Genomic DNA, 27,723 nt, shown 5'->3' on the forward strand with positions numbered 1-27,723 from the left:
GTGTGGTTCCCTGTGGTCTTCACCAAGGTTTCTCCACTGCCAGGCTCCCCGTTTCACCAAGTCTCATTTTCGTCCCAGTCACAGAATAGAAACCAGACGTGCAGATGAGGGAGGGTCCCAAACCTGTGCCTCTGAACTGCTGCTCGGCATTTCCCCACCTTTTGGTAACTAAACGCCCACTGGTTTTGTATCTTGATAAAGAAGAATAGGCATTGGCAGGGTGTAGTAATAAATCACTACCAATGGATAGGTTCCAACATTAAGTTTATTGTCATGAATACAACAGGTGCTTCCAGCTTGGCGGCAACAGCTTCAATCCGAACATTCTAACCCACACTCCAGGATGGAGCGCGGTTCATACCAAGAGGTCAGGGAGGAGAGGGGGGAACGGGGAGGGAGAGAAGGAGAGGAAGATTACAACACACCTCCCTCCCTATGAAAAGATGGAGAGAAGGCGTGCGGGGTGGCGGTGCGCAGGGAAAGCTGGGATGGGGGAAAAAAGAAAAGGGAAGCCAGGAGGGGGTGGAGAAGTACTGAAGCGCATAAGAGGGTCAAAAGAAGGGACCCCATGCAAGGTTCTAAATGGAATGACAATGAAGACTACACAGGAAGTGAGTGCACTGTCTGAAAACTGGATATGGTGCCCACTGGGGGTGGCTGGGGGAGGGCTAGTTAGATTCTCCCTCCCACCAATAGTTATAAGGGTGTAACGAATATGTCTAGACTGTATCTTAAACCCATGCTGGTCTAGCGGGGAGAAAGGTGGAGCACTTACAAACTCATAGCGTGCCCAGTACAAAATTGTCATGTTGCTACAACCTTATCATACTACTGTAACTGTCTAAAGCAACAAGGGTGGGTACCCTCAAAGTGTGAACAAAGCAATTAGGTGGATGCACAAAGAAGTGCTGCAGCATCCTGGCATAAGTGATATGCTGGATAAATGTATCACCCCTCAACGCAGGGTGAAGCTCTGCAAACCCAGGGTGAAATAGGAAGATTGTCACGGTGCATCAACCCCTCCTAAACAACTGTGACTGTCTGGTACACCAGGGGTGTGCACCAACATGATGTAGGCAATGCAGTTCAGTGGATGAACGAAGTGGAATTACTGCATCCTGGCATTGGCAGATTGCGGAATGTAAGACACCCCCTTTCCACCTTTGGCTCATCATTGTCTGATCTTGCCTCACCATCTATATTTCTGTCGGATTCCGCTCTCCTCATGTTGTAATTACTACTCCCTTCCTGAAGAATGAGAACAGCTGTACTATTCTTTTCTCTAGGCAGTGGCTTGGGCCAGGACACCCCCTGAATACTACCTCCTTTGAAATAAGCTTCTACTTCCATGTCCTTGTCTCTGCCTGGACTAAGCCTTCTTCTGCTCCTTTTTCCTTGGCCCTGACCAATATTACCATCCTTATAGCCTTTTATTTTCCACCGTCTTTGATCATTTGCATACGCCTCCTCAGCCCTAGATATGTCTTGTTGTTCACTCTTGGACATGTCATACAAGATCATATTTGTGTTTCCTGGACCATTAAACTTCGGCTTCCTCCAATTATAATAGACTGGACACCTCTCCCCTTCCATGACTTTTAACGGGGATCCTTTAAGGTTTCTCGGGATTTTCGTTCTCTCCTTCGTCATCAGCCTGTGATCCACCCCTTGTAGGTGTTCATCTTTGTTATCTCCTTTAGGCTCAATATAACTTGCACCACTTTTCTTTTTCCAATCAAAATTGTCCACATACTCCTCTGACATCCTGATTCCGAACCCGTCCCACTTGCTTATCTGCTGCATCTCCTTGTATTTGGACTGGTTACTTTTATTCATCTGACCTCCACGTTCTTTAGTAGTGGTCCTTTCCACTATTCCATCTGTCTCCATTTTATGATTCCTACTGTCCTTCCACTCCAGTTTCTTACGTATTTCTCTTTCTTCCACCTGACTTTGATATGTGTTATTTTCCTTGCAGGGTTCATCCCTAATAGTTCTTTCCTTCCACTCCTTTTTCCTAGTATCTCTTTCAGAAGCTGTATTACTCTTGGATGGCTGCATGAGAACTTTAACCGTTTCACCTCTGTTCTCTTGTTTGCTTAGACTCCGTGCCTGCTCATCATTTTCCTGGTTGTATTCGTCCCTAATAGTTCTTTTCTCCCACTCCTTTTTCCTAGTATCTCTTTCAAGTGCCGTATTACTCTTGGATGGCTGCATGAGAACATTAACCGTTCCACCTCTGTTCTCTTGTTTGCTCAGACTACGTGTCTGCTCCTTACTGAGTTCCTTCATTTTCCCATCCAATGAGATCCTCAACTTCTGTTGATCTCTCCAGCCTAGCATGTTGATACTACCTACCATTATGTGTATAGTACTCTCCGTAATGTTTTCTTTGTAAACTATGTCCATGACTGTGTAGCCAATAACCTGTATACCCTTCCCCGTGTACGTCTTCAGAGCTGTGTTAGCCTCTTTCAATTCATCACCGTGTTTCTTTGCAAATTTTCTGTCCCAATCGCTCTTACTTACTAGACTATATCTTGAACCAGAGTCCACAATCATTTCTGTCTCAATTTCACCTATGATAACGGTACATCTCTGAGGTATCCTTCTGGTCTTTACATCCTCTTTGCCAATCATTTCATTCTTGAACCCTAATTCCCTTTGCACCTTTCCACTTGTAGCTTGTGTATAATACTCCTCCCACACGTACAAAATATTTTCGTAGATGTTTCTATCAGTTCCTTTCATGAATTCCTTCTCCATGTTGTGATACATTTTTCTTCCTCCCGTACCTAAACTGCGAAGTAGGATTTCCGCCTTTACTTCCGGTGAAAGAGATGCTACCTCTTTCTCCAATAAGGACAGATAGTTTTCAAGATATACTTTCCATTCCCCCCACTCTGCAATATTATTATCCACCTCCTCCATGAACGGCACAGGTGGAGGGAGATTATATATACGGCTCCCCTCCATGTTAAATCTTCAGCAGTTCACACAACCCTACACCAGAGGATATCACTAGCCGCTCCTCCTAGCGTTTCGGTGGCTCCCTGCAATTAGGTAGTACGGCTGAGGTTACTCCTCTTCACCACTCAATGAAATATTTTCTTAATGCAGCTACCATACACTGCCCCCAGTACAGTTTCATACGTTTTCTACACCGTACTTTCCTTTAAATGCTCCTCCTAGCGTTTCAATGACTCCATACAATTATGTAATACGGCTGAGGTTACTCCTGGATTACTGGGTGAGGAGTGGTCTAGTTGTTGGCAATTAAATACAAGAGGGTGAAAGGTGCTATGACGTGCCCATTCGATGAACCAATTACTTGAGTGCGTATCCACAGGGGCTGGTTAAATGTGTAGAGACTTTACTGAAATTTCACACTGCCTCGCGCTGAAATACTCGCAAATTGTGTGAGTAATCTCACTCTCAACCGCTGCAAACTCTCAGTTCATTAGCTGAACGCGGTGGACAAGCGGTGTGCAGCCTGCGCTCTGGTGTCGCACCAACTCAGCTGTCTGCCCTTAAGGCGCTTGCTTTCCACCCCTCATCCACGCCTTCGCGCTCTTCTCCTATGCGCCACCAGTGCCAGTCATGCACTCGAACGGTAGCCTCCCCACCGTCGTCCTCACCTTCGCGCTCATCACCTGTGCGCCACCTGTGCCCGGTCAGACACTCGAACGACCGCCTCCATACCGTCCTCCTCACCTTCGCACTCTTCACTTCTGCGCCACCTGTGCCCAGTCAGACACACGAACGATCGCCTCCTCACAGTCGTCCTCACTTTCGCGCTCTTCACCTCGCGCCTCCTGTGCCCAGTAGACACCTGATCTGGTCAACAGTCGTCCTCACTTTCGCGCTCTTCACCTCGCGCCTCCTGTGCCCGGTAGACACATGATCTAGTCAGAAACACCACTCCTTATGGTCGAATCTCAAATCTCTTCCAACACTTAAAGACAGGTCAGAAGCGAGGTGCCCGACACGACACCCGAAATCAGTTTCTATTTTCCCTGTCAGATTTCCTTATGTCTTTACAACGAGAATTATTACATGGATCCTGCGTTCCAATATTCCTCTAAAGGCGTTTAGTTCTCCACTCTCCCCATTAATAAGTAGACACTTTCTCTCTCTCTTCGCCTCATTTGCCTCCTGCATTTATCTTCATTTCATTCTTCTTTGACAAGTATATGAATGAACTCACCACAACTATGCGACCACAGCTGTCTCTGGTACTGTTTTACACAGTTTCATAAGCTTTCAACTAAGTATTTCTCCATTACATGCTCCTCCCAGCTTTCCGAAGGCTTGAATTAATTGTGAAATGCAGCTTGGTCCCCCACGGCTAAACTTCCTCCAAATTCCTGAGCAAATACTTTAAGAATACTCTGAGGCTTTAGTTACACACCTCCCTTATTACTGGAAGTAGAGGGGTTGATAGCTCCCCAACGCTGTCACTCACATGTGCCTCGCTAAATTTGCGCTCACCTCTGAACTGTTTCTTGAACGTATTCCGGAGAGTGACTTCGTTCCTCCGCTCCCTTCCTCACGCACTTCAAGTGCTCAGCTCGCTGAAATGTGCGGCTCGCTCCGGCCACATGAAGTACTTTCCTTTTTCTTTATTCCCTCCTAACTTCACACATGAAGGGTTAGGCAGACGAAGTCCTCCTTCTACTGCCCCTTTTCAGGGCCGGAACTTCCCGTCGACGACTCTGCGCAAGATCGGAACAAGACCTGCTCCGTCTTCTCCTCACGAGAGTTCCCTGCTTCTCGCCCACAGCATAACAGTCCTCACAAACCACGGAGGGGACTGAGCTTGGTGCCGATGAACGTCTCTTCACAGCCTGGATCGGAGCACCGCTGCCTTGAGTCATTCGCTTCACCTCAACGTCGACGGTTTACTCCTAGTCTCCGCTCTCAACCGGCCTCGAGGTAGACCGAATTCTTTTTTTTTTTTCATAAATTGGGTGAGACTTCCTTGTTGCTTTGTTCCGCTCAAGCGTCAAATATATCCAGGGGGAAAACACCACACTGACCCTGGCTCAGTATCCCGTCCTCGTCGCCATAAATGTAGTAATAAATCACTACCAATGGATAGGTTCCAACATTAAGTTTATTGTCATGAATACAACAGGTGCTTCCAGCTTGGCGGCAACAGCTTCAATCCGAACATTCTAACCCACACTCCAGGATGGAGCGCGGTTCATACCAAGAGGTCAGGGAGGAGAGGGGGGAACGGGGAGGGAGAGAAGGAGAGGAAGATTACAACACAGGGAGGCCAGGCAGGTTTGTCAAGGTGGGATGATAGGGCACTGTGACCCATATACACTATCAGTGGCCAAATGGATGGATTAGGTCATGAAGATGGATCGATAGCTAAAATAATGTAAGATGGGCAGTAAAAGAAGAGGGGGTAGTAGCAAAAGCTACATTTTCTTGGGTGTTACTGAGCTGAAATGTCCACCAGAGGCAGTTCTGAAGAGACTGAGACCACAAATATCATTTTTAGGTCAAGTCTAGAGCAGCGCTTTTGCTGCTTGCTCAACTTTTTGTAAGGGGCTTTTCAAAGTGCTACCCACAAGCTTTTCCTGGCCTGAAGCTTGCGTGCACGCTCGTGTGCACACACGCAGGTGCCATCTGCCTTTCTTATCTCTTCCTCCGCAGACACAGCACACCTCCCCCACTTGCAAAAACAGTAAACTTAGATTCCTTCGTTTGATCCTCACCTTCCTCCTCCCAATATGCTCATATTTCTCCACACACCGTGAAACACTTGCAAGTGGGGGAGGTGTGCTACGGCTTTCACTTTTGCGGCTGTGCGTTTGTTTTTCCTTTGGATGAGGGCTTGTTCTTTACCTGTTTCCGGTTGAAACTATCCTTACTTCAACGTTTGAAGTTTTGTCTCTGGTTTATGTATTCGAATCACGGTGAATCAACTTCACCATTGCCCATAACGTTTTGCAATCGGGTAAAGGTAAAGTATGTAGCTAAATCTTGCCGCCTGAATGAGAAGAATGCTGCATGGAAACATTTTTTTTTCTAATTTGGTTTTACCTTGACGAGGCAGTGCTATACTTTACATACCATGCTTACAAAAGGAAAAGGTGGCGTTCATCTGTGGTGCATACTTTTGTGGATTTGATGCCTTGTTCAGACTAATGACTCGAAAGGACCATTTGCTGCATTACAGGAGGAGCAGGGTCATCACCAAGGCTGCAGCTGCTACATTTTGGAGGCTCTAGTGTAGTTCTATTTTTGTTTTCTTTGTATATGTTGCCACTGACGTGTTGACAGAAGCTTTGTTCACGTGCTAAATTGAAATATGTACAGCAGACTCGTCTGCTAGAATAATGAGTTTTTCAAGAGCTATTTTGGTCGTGGGCTTTGAGGAAACAGTTTATGTAGCATCTTAATCACGTGTTTGGAAATCGACTATAGATAAAAGGGGCTTTTTCATGACAGAAATCCCGTAACGTACAGCCAGAGGAATGCTATACAATTTTTACAGTTCAAATATAAACATAATTTTTGAATGCTTCAACGCCTTACTGTGTGAATGTAATTGAAGATTGAGAGTGTGACAAAATAAAGTTCACTAATGCCAAGTCAGCGATGTACAGGTGTTGAGGGTTTGAGTGCATGGAGATTTAAACATGTTCACCATTTTACAACCGTCCCTGTGCTTGGACGTTGTTTTTAAGAAGGTTGGGAAGTGCTAACTCGATGTTACTCTTTGTTAGAGTTAAGTATTAATCCTTGCATGTTTCTACAATCAATAGTTGCAAACGTTTTCCTGTTTCTGCTGGTAGATGGTGGCGAATCTCTTGTAATAAAAAACTGTAAAAACACTTGAGCATATGGAGCCTTCCAGAAAAAGATGTGCCTAGTCAGCTGTGATTCTATTGTGCGCAAGCAGGCAAGATCTGCTTCTCACTCTGGAATTTCAGTCATTATGCTGGGGTGCATGTGTCTGTAGCCCTTACTACCTTCTAATTTGGAGTACAAGACAGTGTTCACAAGGAACTCATTTAAACGGAACAATATACAGTCCGCTACTAAAGTTGTTGGTCTGATTTAATCATAGTCAGGATTATTTTGATTCATTAATGACCTTACATTGAGTTACAGTATTATCAAATGCATTTGTATTCCTTTAAAAGCCCACAAAAAACTTTTCGTTAGAGTATACCTAACTTCAGCCGAAGCAGGTAGTTTTATTTTGCAATTGTGGTCTGTATCACAGACGTATTCCTTAAACATGAATATGGAGATATTTACACAATACAATAAGAAATATATATTTTCACATTTAAAGTGATATTGTGACCCAAAGTGTAGTAACCATAACCGATTTCAGTGAGTATTGTGTGACATGGTAGGAAAAATTAGACCATTATTGGTGTTCAGGTCCGCCTTAGTTAATGGAGTAGTTCCAGATGTTGCTTCCTTGCGCGTAATCACGCTGTGGTAATGACCCAATTGGTGTCAAAATCCTATCTCTCGATCGAGCAGCTTCCGGAAGCTGCTCGATCGAGAGATAGGATTTTGACGCCAACACAGTCCGGTTACCTTCTCTGCATCCCTTATCAACCAACATACTGGATCCTACATGGACACATGTATGTGCTATACTGTCCCCAGATACACAGTCCTGATGAGACCCTGTATCCAGAGAGGGTCAAAACGCCGTCGACAACATACAAAAGAAACAGCTTGGATTGAATTATCATATATTGTATTCTGCTCGTCCTTTTCTTTTTAAAAAACTCACCAATAACCGTCTCATTTTTCCCACCATGTCACACAATACTCACTGAAATAGGTTATGGTCACTACATTTGGGGTCACAATATCACTTTAAATGTGAAAATATATATTTCTTATTGTGTAAATATCTGCATATTCATGTTTAAGTAATACGTCTGTGATACAGACCACAATTGCAAAATAAAATGACCTGCTTCGGCTGAAGTTAGGTATACTCAAATTAAAAGTTTTTTTGGGGCTTTTTAAGGAATACAAATGCATTTGATTAATACTGTGACTCAATGTAAGGTCATCATTGAATCAAAATAATCCTGACAATGATTAAATCAGAGCAACAACTTTAGTTGCGGACTGTATATTGTTCCGTTTAAATGAGTTCCTTGGGAACACTTTCTTGTACTCCTGTACTTACCCAGCTCACAAGGATGTATGGGTTGCTCTTGTTATTTAAAATGTATAATACCTTCTGATTTGAGAGTTTGTTTTTCACATGTTATTCACGTCACATAGAGTGGATTTCTTTATTCATCGTTGTTTATGTAGTGCTTTTGGTGTGCTGGTTTTCACTTAAGTTCCAAGTGTCTGTTTGTCATGAACATCACGTTATATGCAAATAGCAGCTAAGACAAAAAATGTGCATGTCATGATCTCCAGGGTGCTATTGTAGGAAAAATTAAAATGTAAATGCTTCTGTAGCCAAGGGTTTTTACGTTTTAAAGGACGGTGCATGGATGCTTCTCTTTGCTCACAACAGTGGGCGTTGCATGATGAAGCAAACTATTTATGATGGCATACTACTGTATAAGTACACTATAGAGGAGGATATTTCTTTGTTGCTGTTGGTAGGACCTGTATATTGTAATGAGAATATGTGGTCAATTGAACAGATTATTGCCAAAGGATATGTGTGTGCCTGTTCATTCATTGATTCATTTAGAACTGCCTCTGGTGTGAGTAGGTCACAATAAAAATAAATCTTAGAGTAAGTAAAAAGTTTTCAAACATTAACAATACTCCATGGCGCAGTGAGAGGATCCAGCCAAAGGAGTATTTAAACTGAACTAAAATAGAGGCTTACATGCAGACACTGTTTGAACAATGTTGTGCTCACTGTGCTTCTGTGTCCATGGGTTTCAATTCAAATAAAAACAAGCATTGGCATAGCCAATTCGTCTCGCCTTTGGGACCTTATAAGTGTTTAGCTATGCAACAGTTGATGTTGTTGCACCAAGGATATTGTGTTGGATGGTGTAGAGTCAAAATATTGAGTTTTTAATATCGACTAGACATAATATCGAGTAAAAAATATAGAATGGACATAATATCGACTAGACATAATATAGACTACCAAAATCTCGACTAGAAAATTTTAATATCGAATAGAATGGACATAATATCGAATCAAAAATATAGAATGGACATAATATCGACTAGACATTATATAGACAACAAAAATATCGAATTTTAGGTAAGTTAATATTAATTTTTATTTTTTGTGTAATATAATTCTGTAGCGGGTTGTGGGTTTATAGGGGAATAGGGTGGGAAGTAATTTAATTATAATTAATTAAATATGTTATTTTATTTATTGTTATTTATTTAGAATTAATTGTTAATTAATTATTAATTGGTAATTAATTAAAATATAATTGGTAATTAATTTTAATTGATTAATTGATAAATATTTTAATTTTTTGTAATTTATTTTCTGTAGCGGGTTGTGGGTTTATAAGGGAATAGGGTGGGAAGTAATTTAATTATAATTAATTAAATATGGTAATTAATTAATTGGTATTTATTTTGAATTCATTGGTAATTAATTTTTAATTGATAATTAATTAATTGTTAATTGATAATTCATTTTAATTAATTGTTTAATTGACAATTATGTGAATAATATTTTATTTTCTGTAGCGGGTTGTGGGTTTATAGGGGAATAGGGTGGGAAGTAGTTTAATTATTAATTTATTAAATATGTTAATTAATTAATTGATTGGTATTTATTTTGAATAAATTCTCAAATAATTTCTAATTGGTAATTAATTAATTGTTAATTGATAATTAATTTTTATTAATTGAGTAATTAATAATTATGTGAATAATATTATTTAATTTTTAGTAGCGGGTTGTGCGTTTATAGGGGAATAGGGTGGGAAGTAATTTAATATAATTAATTAAACATGATAAATAATTAATTGGTATTTATTTTAAATAAATTGTTAATTAATATTTAATTGGTAATTAATTAATTTTTAATTGGTAATTAAAATGTATTAATTGATTAATTTATAATTATGTGATTTATATTAATTTATTTTCACTAGAGTGGGGATATTAAAATGTACCCCTATGCTATCCAACGCTTTCCCTAGTGTTGCACTCTCTGGAGTGCGAATAGTAATTTTTACCCCTACGCTATCCAACGCTTTCCCTACTGCTGCACTCTCTGGAGTGGGAATAGTCATTTTTACCCCTACGCTATCCAACGCTTTCCCTACTGTTGCACTCACTGGAGTGGGAATAGTAATTTTTACCCTTACGCTATCCAATGCTTTCCCTACTGTTGCATTCGCTGGAGTGGGAATAGTAATTTTTACCCCTACGCTGTCCAACACTTTCCCTACTGTTGCACTCTCTGGAGTGGGAATAGTAATTTTTACCCCTACACTATCCAACGCTTTCCCTACTGTTGCACTCGCTGGAGTGGGAATAGTAATTTTTACCCCTACGCTATCCAACGCTTTCCCTACTGTTGCACTCGCTGGAGTTGGAATAGTAATTTTTACCCCTACGCTATCCAACGCTTTCCCTACTGTTCCACTCTTTGGAGTGGGAATAGTAATTTTTACCCCTACGCTATGCAACGCTTTCCCTACTTTTGCACTCGCTGGAGTGTGAATAGTAATTTTTACCCCTACGCTATCCAACGCTTTCCCTACTGTTGCACTCTCTGGAGTGGGAATAGTAATTTTTACCCCTACGCTATCCAAAGCTTTCCCTACTGTTGCACTCGGAATAGTTATTTTTAACCCCTACGCTATCCATCGCTTTCCCTACTGTGCACTCACTGGAGTGGGAATAGTAAATGTAAACCTCTCGCTATCCTATGGAAAAAATATTGTATATGTGATGAATATATATATATATATATATATGTTTTAAAATAAAAATAAACATTTTTAAGTTACAATAATTATTTATTAATTTTAAGTTTATTTAAGTATGTTTAAATAATTATATTTATTATTATAGTACTTTAAAATTACTTTTAAGATATTTTAAAAAATCTATATTTTTACTGTCTATATTTTTTCGTATCGATATTTTGGAGTCGATATTTTTGTACTTACCTGTTTGTAGATAGGAAGTCGATATTCTGGCATTCTATATTTTTACCTCGATATTTTGGTAAGTCGATATTTTGACTGTCGATATTCTGTCAGTGATCCGTGTTGGATAACTAAACACTTATAACGTCCCAAAGGCGAGACCTATTGGCTATGCCAATGCTTGTTGTAATAAGTCACCTGTCCCTTCCCCTGCAGTAGCAGGCTGCCCTTGAACTGCGCCATGTACATCCTCTGGCCAGTCGTGTCCAGAGGCTCTATAACAAAAAGGGCAATGACCACATGTAGTCTTCGACCCACACCATATGCAGTGTGTGTCTTTCCTTTCACCACTGCAGTAACTAGGCCCCCCCGCGCAGGGTCCTGCCACATTCTGCTGAGGACCTGCTACACTGGCGGCGAAGATGACCCATGTGTGCACTATCAGCCGCACCTTTGATTGAACACGCCGCCGCAACAGTATCTGGCCAAAAGGTCACTGTATACCAGCGCCTCATGGGCTGAGCGTCCGACTGGCTGCCTCCTCATCTATGTCCTGCACCACCAGGCCTGTTGTGAACACTGTCCTGCACTCACCGGCCCGTCTTTCCGAGAAGAGGCGATCGTGGCACAAACAGGCCAGACAGCGCATCCCTGTGCTGCTCCACTCCTCGCTGGCTACTCATCGCACAGCCCGCCCGGAACAGCCTATCTGAAACCTAGGTACCAGGGTATTGAAGGCTGCATCGGCACCGCAAGTGAACGCTGCGTGCAAGGGGCATATTATAGCCAGTACTAACTCCCATCACCACCGAACTTGAGGAAGAAAAAGAAGAAAAAAAAGGAAGGAATTTGTAATAAAGAGTGAAACATACAAAAGGACAAACAAAGAAAATAAATCTGAGAAAGCAGTATAAGGATGGAGGGACCTCAAAGGACAGCCAAGCAGTGAGCCCACGCAAAGCGGTATAAACATGGTGTCTCTAGAAACATGTTTGCAGGTGCTCAACCTTCAGGAGATCAAAAAGGCCATCTAGTCGAATTCAGTACTGATGAGAGTGATAATATGATGCCGATGGGTGGCATGGCCCTGAGAAAGAATGACTCATAAAGATGTGGAGAGTGCACGATGAACTGAGTGCCACGCCAGAGAGTTTCATACACAGAGGTGCATGTCTAGTGATCCCTGAGTGCTTGAAGGACCAAGTGACACACTAGCTCCTGGGGGCCAGTAAGGGACAGTCCCGATGAAATATCACAAGAAGGAGAAAGTCTTGTTCTCAGGCCTTGAGGACACAGTAGACGTGATGGTTTGATGCTGCCCTTCCTGCCAGCTCCCCAGCCCCCAATAAGTGCCTGCACCAATCATCACAGAGGAGCCTTGCACAGCACCATGGTCCAAAATAAGCCTTGACTTCGCGGCCGTCCCAGATCAAAGAGTAACAGTAGTTGTAGTTGACAGCTACTTAAAGTACTTGAAAGTACTTTGTTCAACGGAACAAAGACGGAGGTTTTACACTGTTCCACCGATCGAGTTCCTCGCGACCTCCCAGTAGACTTCTGGCATCCGTCCTTTTCAGAGACGGTGTCTGCGGCACAATCAGCGCGCAATTTAGGCGTCACTTTTGGGCCTAACCTGCAGTTGGATCTACATGTGAATAAGATCTCTTCAACATGTATGATGCTGATTCGTATGCTGCGCAAGGTCCTTCCTCTCCTCCCTGTGCAAGCCAGACCAGAAGTAGTGCGTTGTACCATCCTAAGTCGACTTGACTATTGTAACGCACTACTTCTGGAGGCCCCGGTAACACTCTTGGGCAAGTTGCAAAGGGTGCAAAATATCGCTGCTAAACTCGCCCTCTCTCGCCCCTATCACAGTTCTTCTACGGCAGCACTGCAAGAACTTCATTGGCTGCCAGTTCATCTACGGGTGCGCTACAAAGCAGCGTGTATTGTGTTTAGGGCTATTCATGACCTGGGCCCCATTCCTTTGCGACGAATGTTTGCCTGGTATTGTCCATCTAGAGCTTTACGCTCCTCGTCTTCCAGGCTACTGGTAGTTCCACGATTCCAGAGAGTGAGGATGGGGGGCCGCTCTTTCAGAGTAGCGGCAGCCAAACTCTGGAACTCTCTGCCTATATCCTTGAGAAGCCTTGGAGATCTTTTATCTTTTAGAAAGGCTCTAAAAACTCATCTTTTTCCCAGGATAGGCTGAGCTACTGTTTTCATTGAGTACGGGTCAAAGCGCCAGGATGCCCTTGGTGGTGATAGGTTGCGCTATATAAGGATGCCACAATACAATACAATACAATACCCCATCGTCGATGTGGTAGACACTACAGCATTTGCTAACATGGCCCCAGTATTGAAGTGAGCCTTCGCACTGTTCGGTCTGCCACAAGAAAATAAAAATGGACAATGGGTCATCTTTCCAAGGGTCAGATTTTAAAGAACTGCTTGAGAACTCAGGAATACGACACCATTGCATCACGCCTCAATGGGCGCAGGCCAATGGCGAAGCCAAGTGCCTCATAAGCACACTGAACAAGGTGCTCAGGATTGCAGTGGTGGAAGGAACCAACACCTAACTCAGTCCACACAGGTTCTTAAGGGAGTACAGAGGACACAAGGCCCCCTTGGGCTTTGATGCTCAACTGACATAGACGGTATACCATCCTGGGCCATCCAGAATGGACACTGTCCCCCTATGATCCTGTGGGCACCCTAGGCAGGCGCACACAAAACAATGTGCATTCAAGCCTGAAATGGTGTGTCACGACCTGGTTGCTTTCACTAGGTGACCAAGTGCTTATAAAAGACTGGAAGCTACGGTTGAAGTTCAGAACACCTTTTGAACCAGTGGTGTGGACAATGACCCGCACTGATGGCACTGTCTTCACTGCTCACAAGGGCAGGAACTTATCGTGGTTCCAGAAGTTAGATCTCCCCAGCCAGCAAGACCCGGAGACAGAGGAAGAAGAAGCCATGTGGGAAAACTCCCAAGGACAGCAGACCACTGAGGGGATCAATCCTAATGACGAGACTCCAGAACGGTAGTCCCAGAACGATAACTGAGACTGACCCATGGAACAGCTCGGGTCCTAAAGAAGTGAAGGATCGCTCCTGCCACCAGCGGACAACCTTAGGCCCAATCCACCTTTGAGCCAATGGCTCAGAGACTTTGCATGCCAAGTGCAACAGTGAAGTTCAACGCCAAGTATGGAAGGGATGCAACAAGTCACCTGACCCCTCCTCTGTGGTATCAGGCTGACCCAGAACTGCACTATGCACATCCTTTGGCCTGGCGTGGCCAGAGGCTATATAATAAAAGGGCGATGACTGCATGTGGTCTTCGACCCACACCATATACAGTGTGTATGTGTGTCTGTCCTTTTGCCGCCACAGCAACTAGGTGTCTTTGTTGCAGGGTCCTGCCATGATCTGCTGAGATCCTGCTACACTTTTGAAAAAAGGCGGAAGATAGGATGCTCTTGGTTCCCGATGCCACACCCAGTGAGATTACCAGCCAATGGCTGTGGCATAACGCAAGCCCCTGTGGTGCAAGGGACCACAAATTCTTAAAGGACCTGCTAGCCCTCCAAAAGGACCCATTCTGTCCCAAGGCCAATTACTATCTGTGGAATATGGGAGACTCAGAGGGTCCGCTTTACATTCTGCAGGGGTCCCATCATTTTAGGTTACACCACTGCCTATGGCTCATGGTATTAGGTGAGTGCACTTCCAGGATTTTGTATGTGTTTTTAAAGTGAGCATAACCACACTTGTTATGGAGTGATCAGGCATGTTAGAAGCTTTTGTACGACATGTGGCAAAATCTTTTGGGGCCACTGCCGATCCAAGCAGCAGTTCGTAAGTAAGAAACCATGTACGCTGGGGAAAAGAAAAACAGTATTTGGTGCCACCTGCTGCGGTTTGCACTATAGCTGCAGACCTACTTTTGACTATGTAAATTATGTTGTAAAAGAACAATGGGCCTCAAAACGATTGGGACCAGGGACGAAGAGTCCTGGCCACCCTCCCCTTGTGTCTTCCAGGAGTGATGTGTGCAATGAAGACACATTCTCTCCCTTCTGGCATCTTTCAGAAGGGACAAGGCGGACAAGCCACCTATAGTTGCTGCTGCTTGCAGTATTCCTTTTCCCCAAAAAAAACAGGATGAAGGCCAATTCCCCACTTGCGCCCCTCCAGTGCTATGAACATTTTTAGAAAGAATGCTGATGTAATAGATACAAGCTCAGAGGTAATGAAACAACAACAAAGAAACAGACTGTTCATTACATGCTATTACTTTAGAGTAACTGATCTAGTTCGTAGATAAAAAATAAGACAACCCGTTTTTCATTTGAAACTTTAATCCAGTGTGGCTTTGTTAAGTGATCCCTGTGTTTGCACACATATTTTGAAACAAATGCACTTTGTGTTTCTGGCATCTTCTGCAGTGTGAGGACCAGAGGAGGCTTCTCTGTACTGTGATTTGGGGTTGACTAGAAGCTGCCGCTCCCAGCAGTGCATGGTGACCTCAGGACAGTTTGCAGTTCGCTGTACTGCACAGTGCACACCACCCGCCATGCCAACCCCGGCAGAAGACGAGGAACAGCCAGCAGAGCCGCGCTCCGTCTCTTCTCCAGTTAAAGTAAGCTGCACTGTCTCTTAACCCTTCCGTGCCAAGGTGTCATTGCTTTCCTCCGTTTTTGGGGCGGTAATACTCTTTCAGGGGAGGGAAATATTAATGAAACTGCAGCATTTTTCTTAGGTTTCACTTAATTTGAATGTAACCTACATGATCTATGTGCTATAGCGAAACTTTTGCAATGAGTTTGATAGCTGCGTTAGTAATGAGGAATACATAGCATGAGCCTTTGAAAGTGATTGTAAAGGTAAGCTGCCCTTTGGGAGAAACTGGGTTTATAGATATAATTAACAAACATGTCTGCGTAGCACTGCACATATTGGAGTTGTATGTCGGAAAAATACGTTCAAAAACATAATCCTGCAAAAAATATCGTAGCCAGAGTGTCGACTACCACAATATCGTGATTTGGTAGTCAATATCACGTCCACGGTATTTTTGGACAATATATTCTGATAGAATAGCACTTGGAGGCCCTATAACGATGCGCCTCTGGAAACCGAATAGCGTTACCTGGCATTGTAAACATTGTCTTACAGGCTATTTTGTGGCTGTTTCCGTAATGGATGGGGCAAGAAGGATGTCATCGTTTTGAAATCGTTACATTTCCTTCCCCACAGGGATGAAGGAGTGGCTTCTTTCGAAAACCACTAAATCGTCCACGCCCCAAAGCGTTTTGGAGAGAGAACATTAATAACTTGGCGTGTTTGTTGTGTGAGAGTCGGAATTATCTTTGGAAACTGCTGTAGGACAACGTATTCCAGCCCCCAGTTGAAAACATCCGTTGCCTTTCCTTTCATACTGTTGGGAAACAATGTCAGCGGTGAACCCCGCGTGACTGTTCGCGCCCTGTGTCCGCGCGCACAGCACGCTGACGGGTCGCGCTTCCTGTCTGCAGATAAACAGCCGCGCTGGGCTGCAGCTGAGCGGCTCATTGGTTGGAAACAGAGGTCAGGTAGGTCATTTTACTCAATCATGTGAAGCTGGCGATGAACGCGGAAGATGATAGTTGAAGAGATGATAGCCGAACGTCAGTAAAAGAAAAGAGGAGTTGTCCTGGAAAACCCTAGACATGCTGTTTTTATGGAATGTACCACATAATATTGTACACGGTTAATATATCAGCAAGGGGATAATTTCCACCTCTGCCTTCCTACTGACACGGCTTACTCAAATATATTCTATATCAGCTGGTTTAATTATAACCAATAAGTGCCTATCTGCATTAAATCGTGTCGACGACCTTTAACCTCAAGTAGAATTGCCAGCAGTAGAAGGTGGGTTTTCGATTCGAACCTATAACACTTCTTTACATGTATTGCAAACAAGACGTCCAGGGGATGTATGTACATGATGGATTAGACAATAATATTAACAGAATACATTTAACACACATATGACTAATATTAAATGTCGGCACACCAGGCGGGTTAACAGGGTGCTAATGTCTCATATGCATTTTAGGCTGTATGTTCTCTGTGGATTGCAGTGAAAGAGTTTCAATATTTGATTTTTAAATATTTGGACTGTTCCATTTAGCGTCTTATTTAGAGTTTGGCAGGCAAGGTAGTGTGTCAAGACATGTGTCCCGTCCACCGCACTACAATTGCCGTAGACTAGAATGTGATTGAAATATGGCCGATATGACATCCGCTACATTTTTGATGGTGGGTGTACCTATTCCAACAAACTCAAAATCAGGCCACATGCTTCTAACTTAGTGCTCAGTATGCTGTCCCTAAAAATGTGCATCATTTCAAAGTTGAATAATATACTGAGGTACTAAAGATTTTATAATCATGAAAAATTTAGCTGGACCACTGTGTCACATCAAACATATCTTTTGAAAATGCGCTCTTGTTATTTTTAAAATGAACCTCTGAACAGAGCATGTTACGTTAGTAATCAGCTTAAATCAGACATACTAAGCCCACCAACGCTGGTGTTATATTTATCTGTGCTTTAATAACCCATTTGTCACTGATCGGTAGCTCAGAAGCACTTACTAAAAATGTGTTGTATCACTCTAAAAGCAGAACCGTGCTATATTTTTACCATTGTATATGATGTTTCCATTGCATGAAATACCAGACTGAATATCATGTGCATTTTCAAAGTATTTATTATCTTTGGGTACATCCAGTGTATTTGATAGATTGGGTGCATTTTCTGTTTGAAAATGCACAATTTGAAATCACAACTATCTGGATTATAAGCATGGACCTCGATTCACCAAAATACTATGGGTAGCAGATAGGATACACCCTTTGCCCTTAATGACATCACAGAAAGCAACATCATAGGTCCTTTGACCTATGATATGCCAATGGAACATTTACCTGCATTGTAGTAAGTGAGTGAAGTAAGTGAATCTGATATCTTCTAGGAGGGTTTGTGGCAGGGGTGAGAAGGGGGATGGGATTCTCCCCAGAGAAAATAGTTAAAGAAATGGGCTCTAATGGAGCTTTTTGAAACATAATTGTCATATATATTTATTAGGGAGGCATGGGCTTTGAAAAGACATTCATTGAAAATTCAATTCCTTTCATGGTGTGCCAAACTACTGAAACTTGACGTTCCCCATGAGCTGGGCACAGTTGTTTTTAAAAGGCCTATGGCTGCCCCCCGTTTGTCAAAAATCATCTCCATTGCTAGGGCCAGAATATTGTCATGGGTGCTGCTTTGCCTAAAAATGACATACTTTGTGCGAGATTTTTACCATTACGGTCATCCATGTACTATGGATTACCCTTATGCCAAAAATTATGTCTAGTATATTGGGGACATCATTTTGTCATGGATGCCCCCTGACATATGCTACAGTTGTCCTTCCTTGTGCCAAGAATTTCCTCCAATATACCAGCCCTGCATTCTGCCACTGGTACCACCTGTACCAAGAATTTCCTACTGTATGCCAGTGCCATCGTTTTTTCATGGGAGTCCCATGCCAAGATTTACCTCCTGTGGCAGCATTTTGTCGTGGGTATCTCATATGCAAGTATTATCTCCAGTATGCCAGTGCCAGCATTTTGCATGGGTGCCTCTGTAAGCCAAAAAGCATGCCAAGGGCAGAAGCTGTTGTACAAGCATAACAACACATCCTCACTCATCCTCATTTACACTCCTTATTCATACTTATTCTCACAAACTCCCATATACTCTTGCTCACAAATTTGCACCCACTTGTGCTCATTCATTTCCACTCAGTTGTTTTCACTCTCTCTTACCATGGCTCTCTGATTTGCAATCTCTCTCGCACTCACTCTCACTTTGACTCACTTATACTTTGTCACTCACTTACTTTCACTCACACAATCCCACATAAAACATACATTCTCATACATACACATGCTTTTTCACAAAACTCACTTTCTCCCACATGCACACACTTAAAAGCTTTTTATTTTACTTTTTATGTTACTTACCTAAGATGCCACTGAAGGATTTGTTTCATATCTTGCTGCTTGACTTTTTATTACACTAAAAATGAACTATAAACGATTATTCACTATCAATGTAATACATAATGAGCAGAAAATAAGGCAGTTGGAGCCTGACACTGATAATGCAAGGCATCCCTGTGCATCTGGCACAGATTTTACCACCTCTCAGGCGAGCTGTTGCACAGTCAGTGCCAAGGGTCGCAAGGGGCAAGTTAGGCATCGGAACTATGCCTCTGGGCAACCCCTAAATGACGTCCATGACTGTAAGTATATATATATCCATTCCTAAACTGTAGATAATAGTTTGTACTAATTTACAATGGTTTAAATTTAACAATAATTACTATGATTGTTGAGGTGGGGAGGCAACAAATTACCAGGGAAAGCCAAGGCAGAGATGAGCCTATGTCTGACGTGGCTCTAAAAGCATGTGCACAAGCTAATCATTAAACATATTTTACATCTCAAACATGTGGAAGCCTTTCAATTTAGTAAACCAGATTATAACATGTCATTGAGGGGCATTTATTAAAAGTGATAGTTTTTAAATATGAACTTAAAAACATTGCTCACTCCCTCACCCCAATCACAATGCCATTGATGAAGTAACAGGCAAGTCAGTTTGTCTTGTGTACTCTATATGCATTTTCCAGGGATGTGGAGGCCATGGGTAGGTGCAGACGACTGGTCTGCACTCTCCAAACTCTTAGCACACTTGAGCGCAGCTCCTCCTCGCTACCTGACGAGGCTATTAGCATTTTGTGGTTAGGTTGGACCTTGAACCATACACACAGTAGGTATCACTTTAGGGGCACCATATATGTGTTTGGTAGTTAATCATTATATTTTCTCAGTCCTGATGAAGCGCCACGGATCCTTAAGACCACTAGATAGGTGCGAAACATGTTGACCAATTACTGAGAGAGACCTGAGGGAGGCTTCTCACTCATGACTACAGGGTACTTTTCTTTACCCAGTTGTTGTACACTGACTACCAGGGTTCCTTTTTAACCTTTATTGTAGCATTTGCCTGTAATAGGTTTATATTTCTGACAGCGTTATCCACTTATTAAAGGATTGCTTGTGACCTCCACAATCTGTTTTAATCCACAGCTACTGTGGATTCAAACTGATCCACTGATCAAAACTGATCACTACTCCATTGCACTTACCACCTCGCTTGCATTCATCATACAGCAATATCTAAAAAAGATCTCCACTGAAGTGACCCTTTGTTGGCCCGGTGGGGCATTGCAGCTCCGACCTGACGAGGAGCACTGCCCTAAGATGAAGCATGACATCCCCTTGAGAATGTGTGAGGGCAACATGAAGCAGTCTTGTTGACTGTCTCCATGACCTCGCTCTGGTCACACACAACCTGTTCAGATTCTTACTCTTCTTTTCACAGTAACTGAAGCCCATTTTATGAGATTGCACTCTATATGTGGCTCGATGCTTACACATGGAGTAACATAACCGTTTATTAAATCAAATGCAAAAGAGAGTAGAACCGTGCACATCTGAAACTGACATGTTTAAATGCGCTCTCATATGTGATAATGATGAAAAAAGGGGAACAAAATATATACCTAGGAAAGCACAACTCGTCAATCGGGGAAGCTTGGAATTTCCCCACACGTTCTGGTTTATTTGTGCAGTCAACCCCTAAAGTGTTATCTCTTTCTGTGTTGCATCAGAAGTTGATGCTTTGTCTTTTTGATGACAGCTCAGCTCGTTTTGGGCTTTGAAGGTGCAAGAAAGCATCAAGCTGAACCAGAGCCAGGCTCAAGCTATCAGTAATGCGCCCACCTCTAATGAGTTTGTCTCAATATTGACATAAGTATGTAATGGCCCATCAATTATTTAAATGTTTGCTAATGTGTGGCTAGTTATTTTTTCTAATACATTGATTATAATCACAATATTTAAAAGTTGTTTACTATCACCCAATTGAATGAAACACAATTTATTGACCATGGAAGTACGAAAGGCTGAGGTGAATCTGCCGCGTTCAAACTCGTGACCTGAAAATCACACAAGCAGCAGCTCTTAACTCCTTGCTCCATCTTGCCAGTATCTTGATCAATGGTTTTCCTTACTGTCTCAGTCTCCTCAGTAGGAACTCGACTGTGCCGGAAGCATCCTGCTTGAGTGATACAGGGGAGCCGGAGAGCTGGATGGCAGACAGCTGACTGACATCCCTGGGGAAGAACTCTAGCATATTATGCTAGTTAGTGACACTCTTGCCGCTTAGGCTGGAGCCAATAGTTCTTGAGCTTCAACCTACAAAGCAGGTGCTATCATAAACCAATGGAGAGGCCATGGACTTGCATCTAAGAACCCTGCACTTGGCCACCGACGCCCGCACTTGTGGTACCGCCATACGGACCAACTAAACCCGCTCTACGTCAGGACTTGCCACGCGTTCTACTGCAGTGTGGTATCCACCACATTGCTCGCACGCTACGCTAGCGGCTCCTTGAGAGCCAAGGCAGCTTTGTAATATTCAGGCATGTAAATCAAACTGTCCTGATGAGGATCCCATTATTCTTTTAAAAGGGATCGAAATGTCGTCGACCTATGGAATAGTTTCACGCAAAAAAACACTGTGTTATATTAGTGTGATAACTATTATGGATAGCTTGTCATGTATTCTCATTTACTCAAAGCCTGTTTTTTCTTTTACCTGAAAATCTTACTGTTTATTTGTATGTGGTTTTTGTTTTCATGTACTGGATGCAGGACTGTGTCCCATTTTACTGTTGGTTGCTCTCCAAAATGTTTAAACATTTATTTAATTGATTAAACTATGTGTCTGGCTGGACACCGTGGAATATAGTACTTATTATAGTCTATATTTATTTAATTGTTCTAAATAGTTTTTTAAGGACCATTGTTATAATTTAATATGGACTTGCTTGAAGCCTTGATGACATCCCAGCCAGTTCAGTTCAAATATGCTTTATTCGATTCCATTTAAAATCATAAAAGGATACAATACAACCAGAGATATACTTGAAATCATAAAACAATTATGTAAGCTTAACAAAGTAGAAAGCATCATGTCAGTTCTTTTAAATATGAAGTCACAACTCACATGCATAAAAAGTTAAAAAACATGCAAATAAAAACCATTCCATAAAAACAGTATTGCAAATAGTTAAGACTTTTTCCTCGCAACGATCACCGCCCACAAAAAAATTGCCATACGACAACATATGTCCAAGCTGGGTAAAGTTTGTAAAAATAAATATGCAGGGTGACATTGTGTATAATGTAGATTTTCCTAGTTGTTATGACGAAAAGTCTTAATTGTATTAAAGACACTGAGGCGAGTATTATGATTTCTTATCTTGCATTTATTATCACAGCAGCCAAGAAAAGTGCAAAACTACAGTTTCCAGGGGCCCAGGTAAACAAACTGGCCAATGGGAACGCAATAAAAACGATACCTTATAACCAATCAACACATTGTAACCTATATAACGTCACATCTGACTGCTTAGCTTCCTCTTTTCGCTAACGAGCAGGTCAGATAAAGTCAGAAAACAGTGGAACAATAGTCAAAACAATAGAAAGAACCAAAGTCCAGGAACAAACTTCTTGAGCTACATCCATCCAGGAAAAACAAACAGCAGGATTCATTGAAGATGACTCCAAGCCGGACGGAGAGGTGGATTGATGAGGAGGAGACCAAATCCGCTGATGAACAGGACCATTACGAAGATGCAGGTGTCAAGGCCAGATTCGCTGAAGGGAGGGAGAACACAGATTAGTAGTGTAGAGGTAGGATAATACTCGCCGCCTCCGTGTCTTTAATAAAATTAAGACTTTTATGGCAAGACCGGAGGCTCCTATTAAGCTTGTTTAAAGCATAGCAAACACCAAAGAAGCCACAGAATCAACAAGTTTGCAGTAAAATATTCGAAAAACACTATCATTAGTCCAGTCTGCTGATCTCAGAATTTCCTCAAGACGGAAGCCAGGCCAAAAGGCCTCAGAAGCCATGGCCCTTCTGGTGGAATGAGCTCCGAAAACGGAGATGTCAATGCCTGCAAGTGACATGACCCAACGCACCCACCGGGCCAGGGTAGCAGAAGAAACAGGAAGATGAGGTTTATGGAAAGAAATTTTGTTGGGAATGAGAGGGCGTTCTGAGATCAGAAGTCCTTTATTCATACACTTTTAAACATTGTCCTATGCATAACTTAGGATGAGAGGGAAAATAGGGATAGAACACAGTATTTAAATTAGTCTTAGTTTGCCTATGAACTTGGAACATGACACCTGTGGGAGAAAATTGACAAGAAGAAATATCCAAAGAAACACGTTTAATGGAAACCAAACATAGAAGCATGGTAAGCTTAGCTGACAACATCTTTAAAGAAAGTGCAGAATTATCTGGCCAACCAGATAACAGTTTGAGAACAACAGAAACATCCCATAAACTTGAATACTTAGCCAACAGAGGTTTGGAGAAACAAACTCCTCTGAGAAGACGGCAGATTAAATGATGGACACCCACTGGCTTGCCGTCGATAGGGGAATGATTAAGAGAAATGGCCGACATGTACAAATTGACTGTCCTGTAGGATTTACCTGCACTAGCTTCAGAGGATAGGAAGTTGACCATGAAATTTAAAGGTGCTGAAAGGGGATCGATATGCCTTTCCAGACACCAGCTTGCCCAAAGAAACCAGGCGGACTTGTAAGCTTTAGAGGTCCCTGGGGCCCAGGCCTTGATGATAAAGAGCGAAGCCTCTTGCAAAAGGAGGAAGTCAGGAGAGACAGGCTGGAAACTTTCCAAGCCGACAGCACCAGGGAGTCATTCAGGATGAGGCTGTGAGGACATCCCAACGGATTCATAAGCAAGTCTTCGCAAACCGGTAGAAGTACCGGGAAATCCACTGCCGTTTCCAACAGGGAGTGGAAACCAGACTTGAGACTGCCAAAAGGGGGCCACAACGACCAGGAAAGTTGCTTGACGACAAACTTGGGAAAGCACTCTGCTGTTCATGAGAAAAGGAGGAAACACGTAATTGAGATGGAGGGACCAGTCCTGAAGGAAAGCATCCGTCGCTAAGGCTGAAGGGTCTGGACGCCAGCTGAAGAAACGGGGTAACTGGGCATTGAGGCGGGAAGCAAAGAGATCGATATAAAAGGGACCCCACTTTTGAGAGAGGGATTGGAAGACGGATGGCAGCAGCTTCCAGTCGCTGGAATCTCGAAGATAAAGATAAAGATAAGTGCCAATCCGTCACTGCATTGAAATCTCCCGGGAGATGTTCTGCTGTCAGGGAAAGATTGTTTGACAGACAATACTCTCAAAGACTCTTCGCCAACTCTGCCAGGGGTTTGGACTTGGTACTGCTGAGATGATTGATGTAACGGACCGCAGAAACATTGTCCATACGAAGGGGAATGGAACATCGCACTCTGTTTTTCTAAAGGCTTTGTATTGCAAAGGAACCTGCAAGCATCTCTAAACAATTGATGTGCAATTTCGACTCCTCGCGAGACCAGTCGATATTGGTCCAGTGTGGGCGCCCCAACCCGACAGGCTTGCATCTGATTCTAATATAAGATCTGGGGCAGAAGCGAAGATAGTACGACTGTTCCACGCATCTAAATGGTCAATCCACCATTGCAGTTCGACGTGAGATTCTTGATCCAAAGCGATAAGATCGGCCTAGGCCAAGCCCTGATGCATATGCCTGATTTTTAGGTGTTGAAGGGCCCGATAATGAAGGGGGCCCAGAAAATGGCTTGAATAGAAGCAGAGAGCAGGCCGACTATCCGTGCCAGCGATCTGAGAGAGATCTGAGTGGACTGAAGAATGAGAGAAATCTCCAACTTGATGGTCGAGACCTTTGATTGAGGAAGAGTCCACGAGGAATCCCAAGAACTCGATGGTCTGAGATGGAAGAAGCATCGATTTCTCGTGATTGAGAAGGAAACCCAGATCCAGGAGCAGGGATTGCGTGGTGTTGAGATAGGACAGAAGGAGCTGTTTGTCTGTGTTCATGATCAAAATGTCGTCCAAGTATATATTGAGCCTGATCCCAAGAGATCACAGGAAAGCCACCACCGGTTTCATGAGTTTTGTAAAGCACCAAGGTGCTGATGAGAGGCCGAACGGGAGAGAGGTGAAGCGATAAGTCACGCCCAACCGCTTGAACTGAAGGAATTTGGAATGAGAAGGATGAATAGGAACGGTGAGGTATGCGTCCTGTAAATCCAATATGATCATCCAATTGTTTGGACGAAGAGTATCTCTTAAATGGAGAATCGTTTCAATCTTGAAATGGCGATACACCACGAATTGATTGGACCACTTTAGATTTATGACTGAACGCAACTTTTTGTTCTTTTTCTGAACTGGAAAAATGGAACTTAGGAAGCCTGAAGGATCGAAGGGGGCAACTAAAATGGCCTGTTTTCGGAGAAGGACTAGGACCTCCGATGAGATCAATTGTTACATCTCATTTGAAAAAACCACAGGAAGAGGAAAAACAGTCTGGGAAGGCGGCAAATAAAGCTCTATAAGATAGCCTTGGACGGTATTGAGCACCCAAGAATCTGTACTTATAGTTTGCCATTTTGAAAGAAATAACTTTAGACGCCCTCCCACGGGGGGAGGCGAAAGACATACCTTGTTGGTTGTTGCTGTTGTTGCTGTAATTCTTTTGGCCCGGACCTCTGTAACCTCTGCCCCTTTGCGGGTAGAATTGGAGCTTGTAGTCCTGGGAATTGGAATTGATGGAGCCTCTGGAGTCTTGATTGTGGTAGGGATGGCCGGAAGAGCGACCCAGCCTCTGCCGGCCCGTTCAAAAACCCAGGGCGAAAAAACCTTCTTTATGGATTGCTGTGCCTTATCCAGAGAAGCGAAGGCGGACACAAACCTGCTAAGGTCTTTGACAAGGGAGTCTCCGAAGAGAAGGCCATTAGCCTTATTGCCAGGATCCTGAGGAGCTAAGTTGGCCAACTTGGGATCCAATTTGATAAGAAGCCCATTACGGCGTTCATGTGTTATGGCGGCATTGGCGTTCCCCAGCAGGCAAAAAGCTCCTTGGACCCACATAGAAACGTCTTCCGCTGAAAGGTCAGAACCATCCAGACGGGCAGACTCTGCCAGATCAAAAATACGAGCCAAAGGGCCTACCACATCAAGGAGATTATCTTGACAGGTGGACCAAGCTTTGTCCACACCCTTGCGAGAGTCCTTTCCAAATTTGGAGAAAAAAGTAAGCAAAGGTTGATCTATAGTAGGAACCATGGCAATCTTCTCCGTCAAGGAGGGCTTAGGACATTCGGACTTTAACCGTGACCTGACTGAAGACTCCAAGGAAAGGGGCAGTCTGGCCGATATGTAATTGCCAACATGTGGAGCAGGAAACCATTCAGAGGAGTTAGGATGACGTATAGAGGAAGGTTCGAACATAGGAACGCCCTCCGAATCCATAACAGGCTCAAAAGAAAAATAATCAGACCTAGATTTTTTGGAATGGGGGAAGGAGGGTCAGAAACATCAAAAAGGTCAAAAATGTCATCTGCGTCATCCATGTCGTCATCAGTGTCCATTATGGTGGATATAACCAATTTCTTTGGTAGCTCTGCGTGCTTCGATTTGAATTTGCGATTGCCCTCAAAACCTAACAGTGCCTGGGAGGCACTTGGTCCTCATTCAAATGCGAGGAAACTCGCTTGTCACAGAAGATGCAGTTTTGGAAGCATGAAAAGGAGCAGAGGAAACCACCTATCTTTTTCTGCTATCCCCCGCAGAGTGGGCCAATGCTTTGGACAAGAGAGTCAACATGGAGTTTTCCATGCCCTTAGACATGCGCTTCATGGACACCTCCACAGCATTTTCCACAGAAGAATTGATAAATGTATTTAAGTCGTGCCTGAAGGCTTCGCCTTCCTCATTCATCTGTATATTCTCTGGAGAGCTATCAATCTCCATGCTTTAAACCAAGGAACAAGACTTGAAGGAAGGAAGGGGTTAACTGAAAGCAAGAGGGAGGGATTTCAGGCCAAAACACCCCCAGAAGGGGCGTGCCGCAGCCTCCAAACAGACGGACACTTAGAAAGACGAGTGCGAGGTGTGTGCAAAGAGAGCTGCTGAAACGGAGGAGAAAGAACCGTTCAGCGCGCTTAAATACCGGTCAGAAGCCTTAGTTACACCAATGCGAGGAAGCAACCGGCAGAGAGAGAGATGCTCCGTGAGCGGGACCGCGTACCGGCAACTGCGCCACGGGGCAAACCAAGGACGCTGCACCTGCGGGGGGAGGGGGAGAAGAGCGGGTCAGCGCGGTCGCTGAAACAAGCAGTGTTAATGCCAAAGGAGAAGACAACTCGCAGTAAGCCAACAATATAAATAACTTAACACAGTAATCAAATGCCACGTAACAACATTTAGAAACAAAAAGAGGAACCTAAGCAGTCAGATGTGACGTTATATAGGTTACGATGTGTTGATTGGTTATGAGATATCGTTTTTATTGCGTTCCCATTGGCCAGTTTGTTTACCTGG

The 27,723-nt window shown here is 43.2% G+C and overlaps 1 protein-coding gene across 1 annotated transcript in view; it reads left to right on the forward strand.

Annotated features, from left to right (window-relative positions):
• The window catches only part of IRAG1 (inositol 1,4,5-triphosphate receptor associated 1), a 589,242-nt gene that overhangs the window by 110,427 nt on the left and 451,092 nt on the right, over positions 1 to 27,723 (forward strand). The window contains exon 2 of the mRNA XM_078680946.1: positions 15,557 to 15,750. Coding sequence (XP_078537072.1) covers positions 15,628 to 15,750 — 123 coding nt within the window. The 5' untranslated portion in view covers positions 15,557 to 15,627. The remainder of the gene's footprint in view (positions 1 to 15,556; positions 15,751 to 27,723) is intronic.

This window comes from Lissotriton helveticus, chromosome 3_1, assembly GCF_964261635.1.
Source record: "Lissotriton helveticus chromosome 3_1, aLisHel1.1, whole genome shotgun sequence".
Lineage (NCBI taxonomy): Eukaryota > Metazoa > Chordata > Amphibia > Caudata > Salamandridae > Lissotriton > Lissotriton helveticus.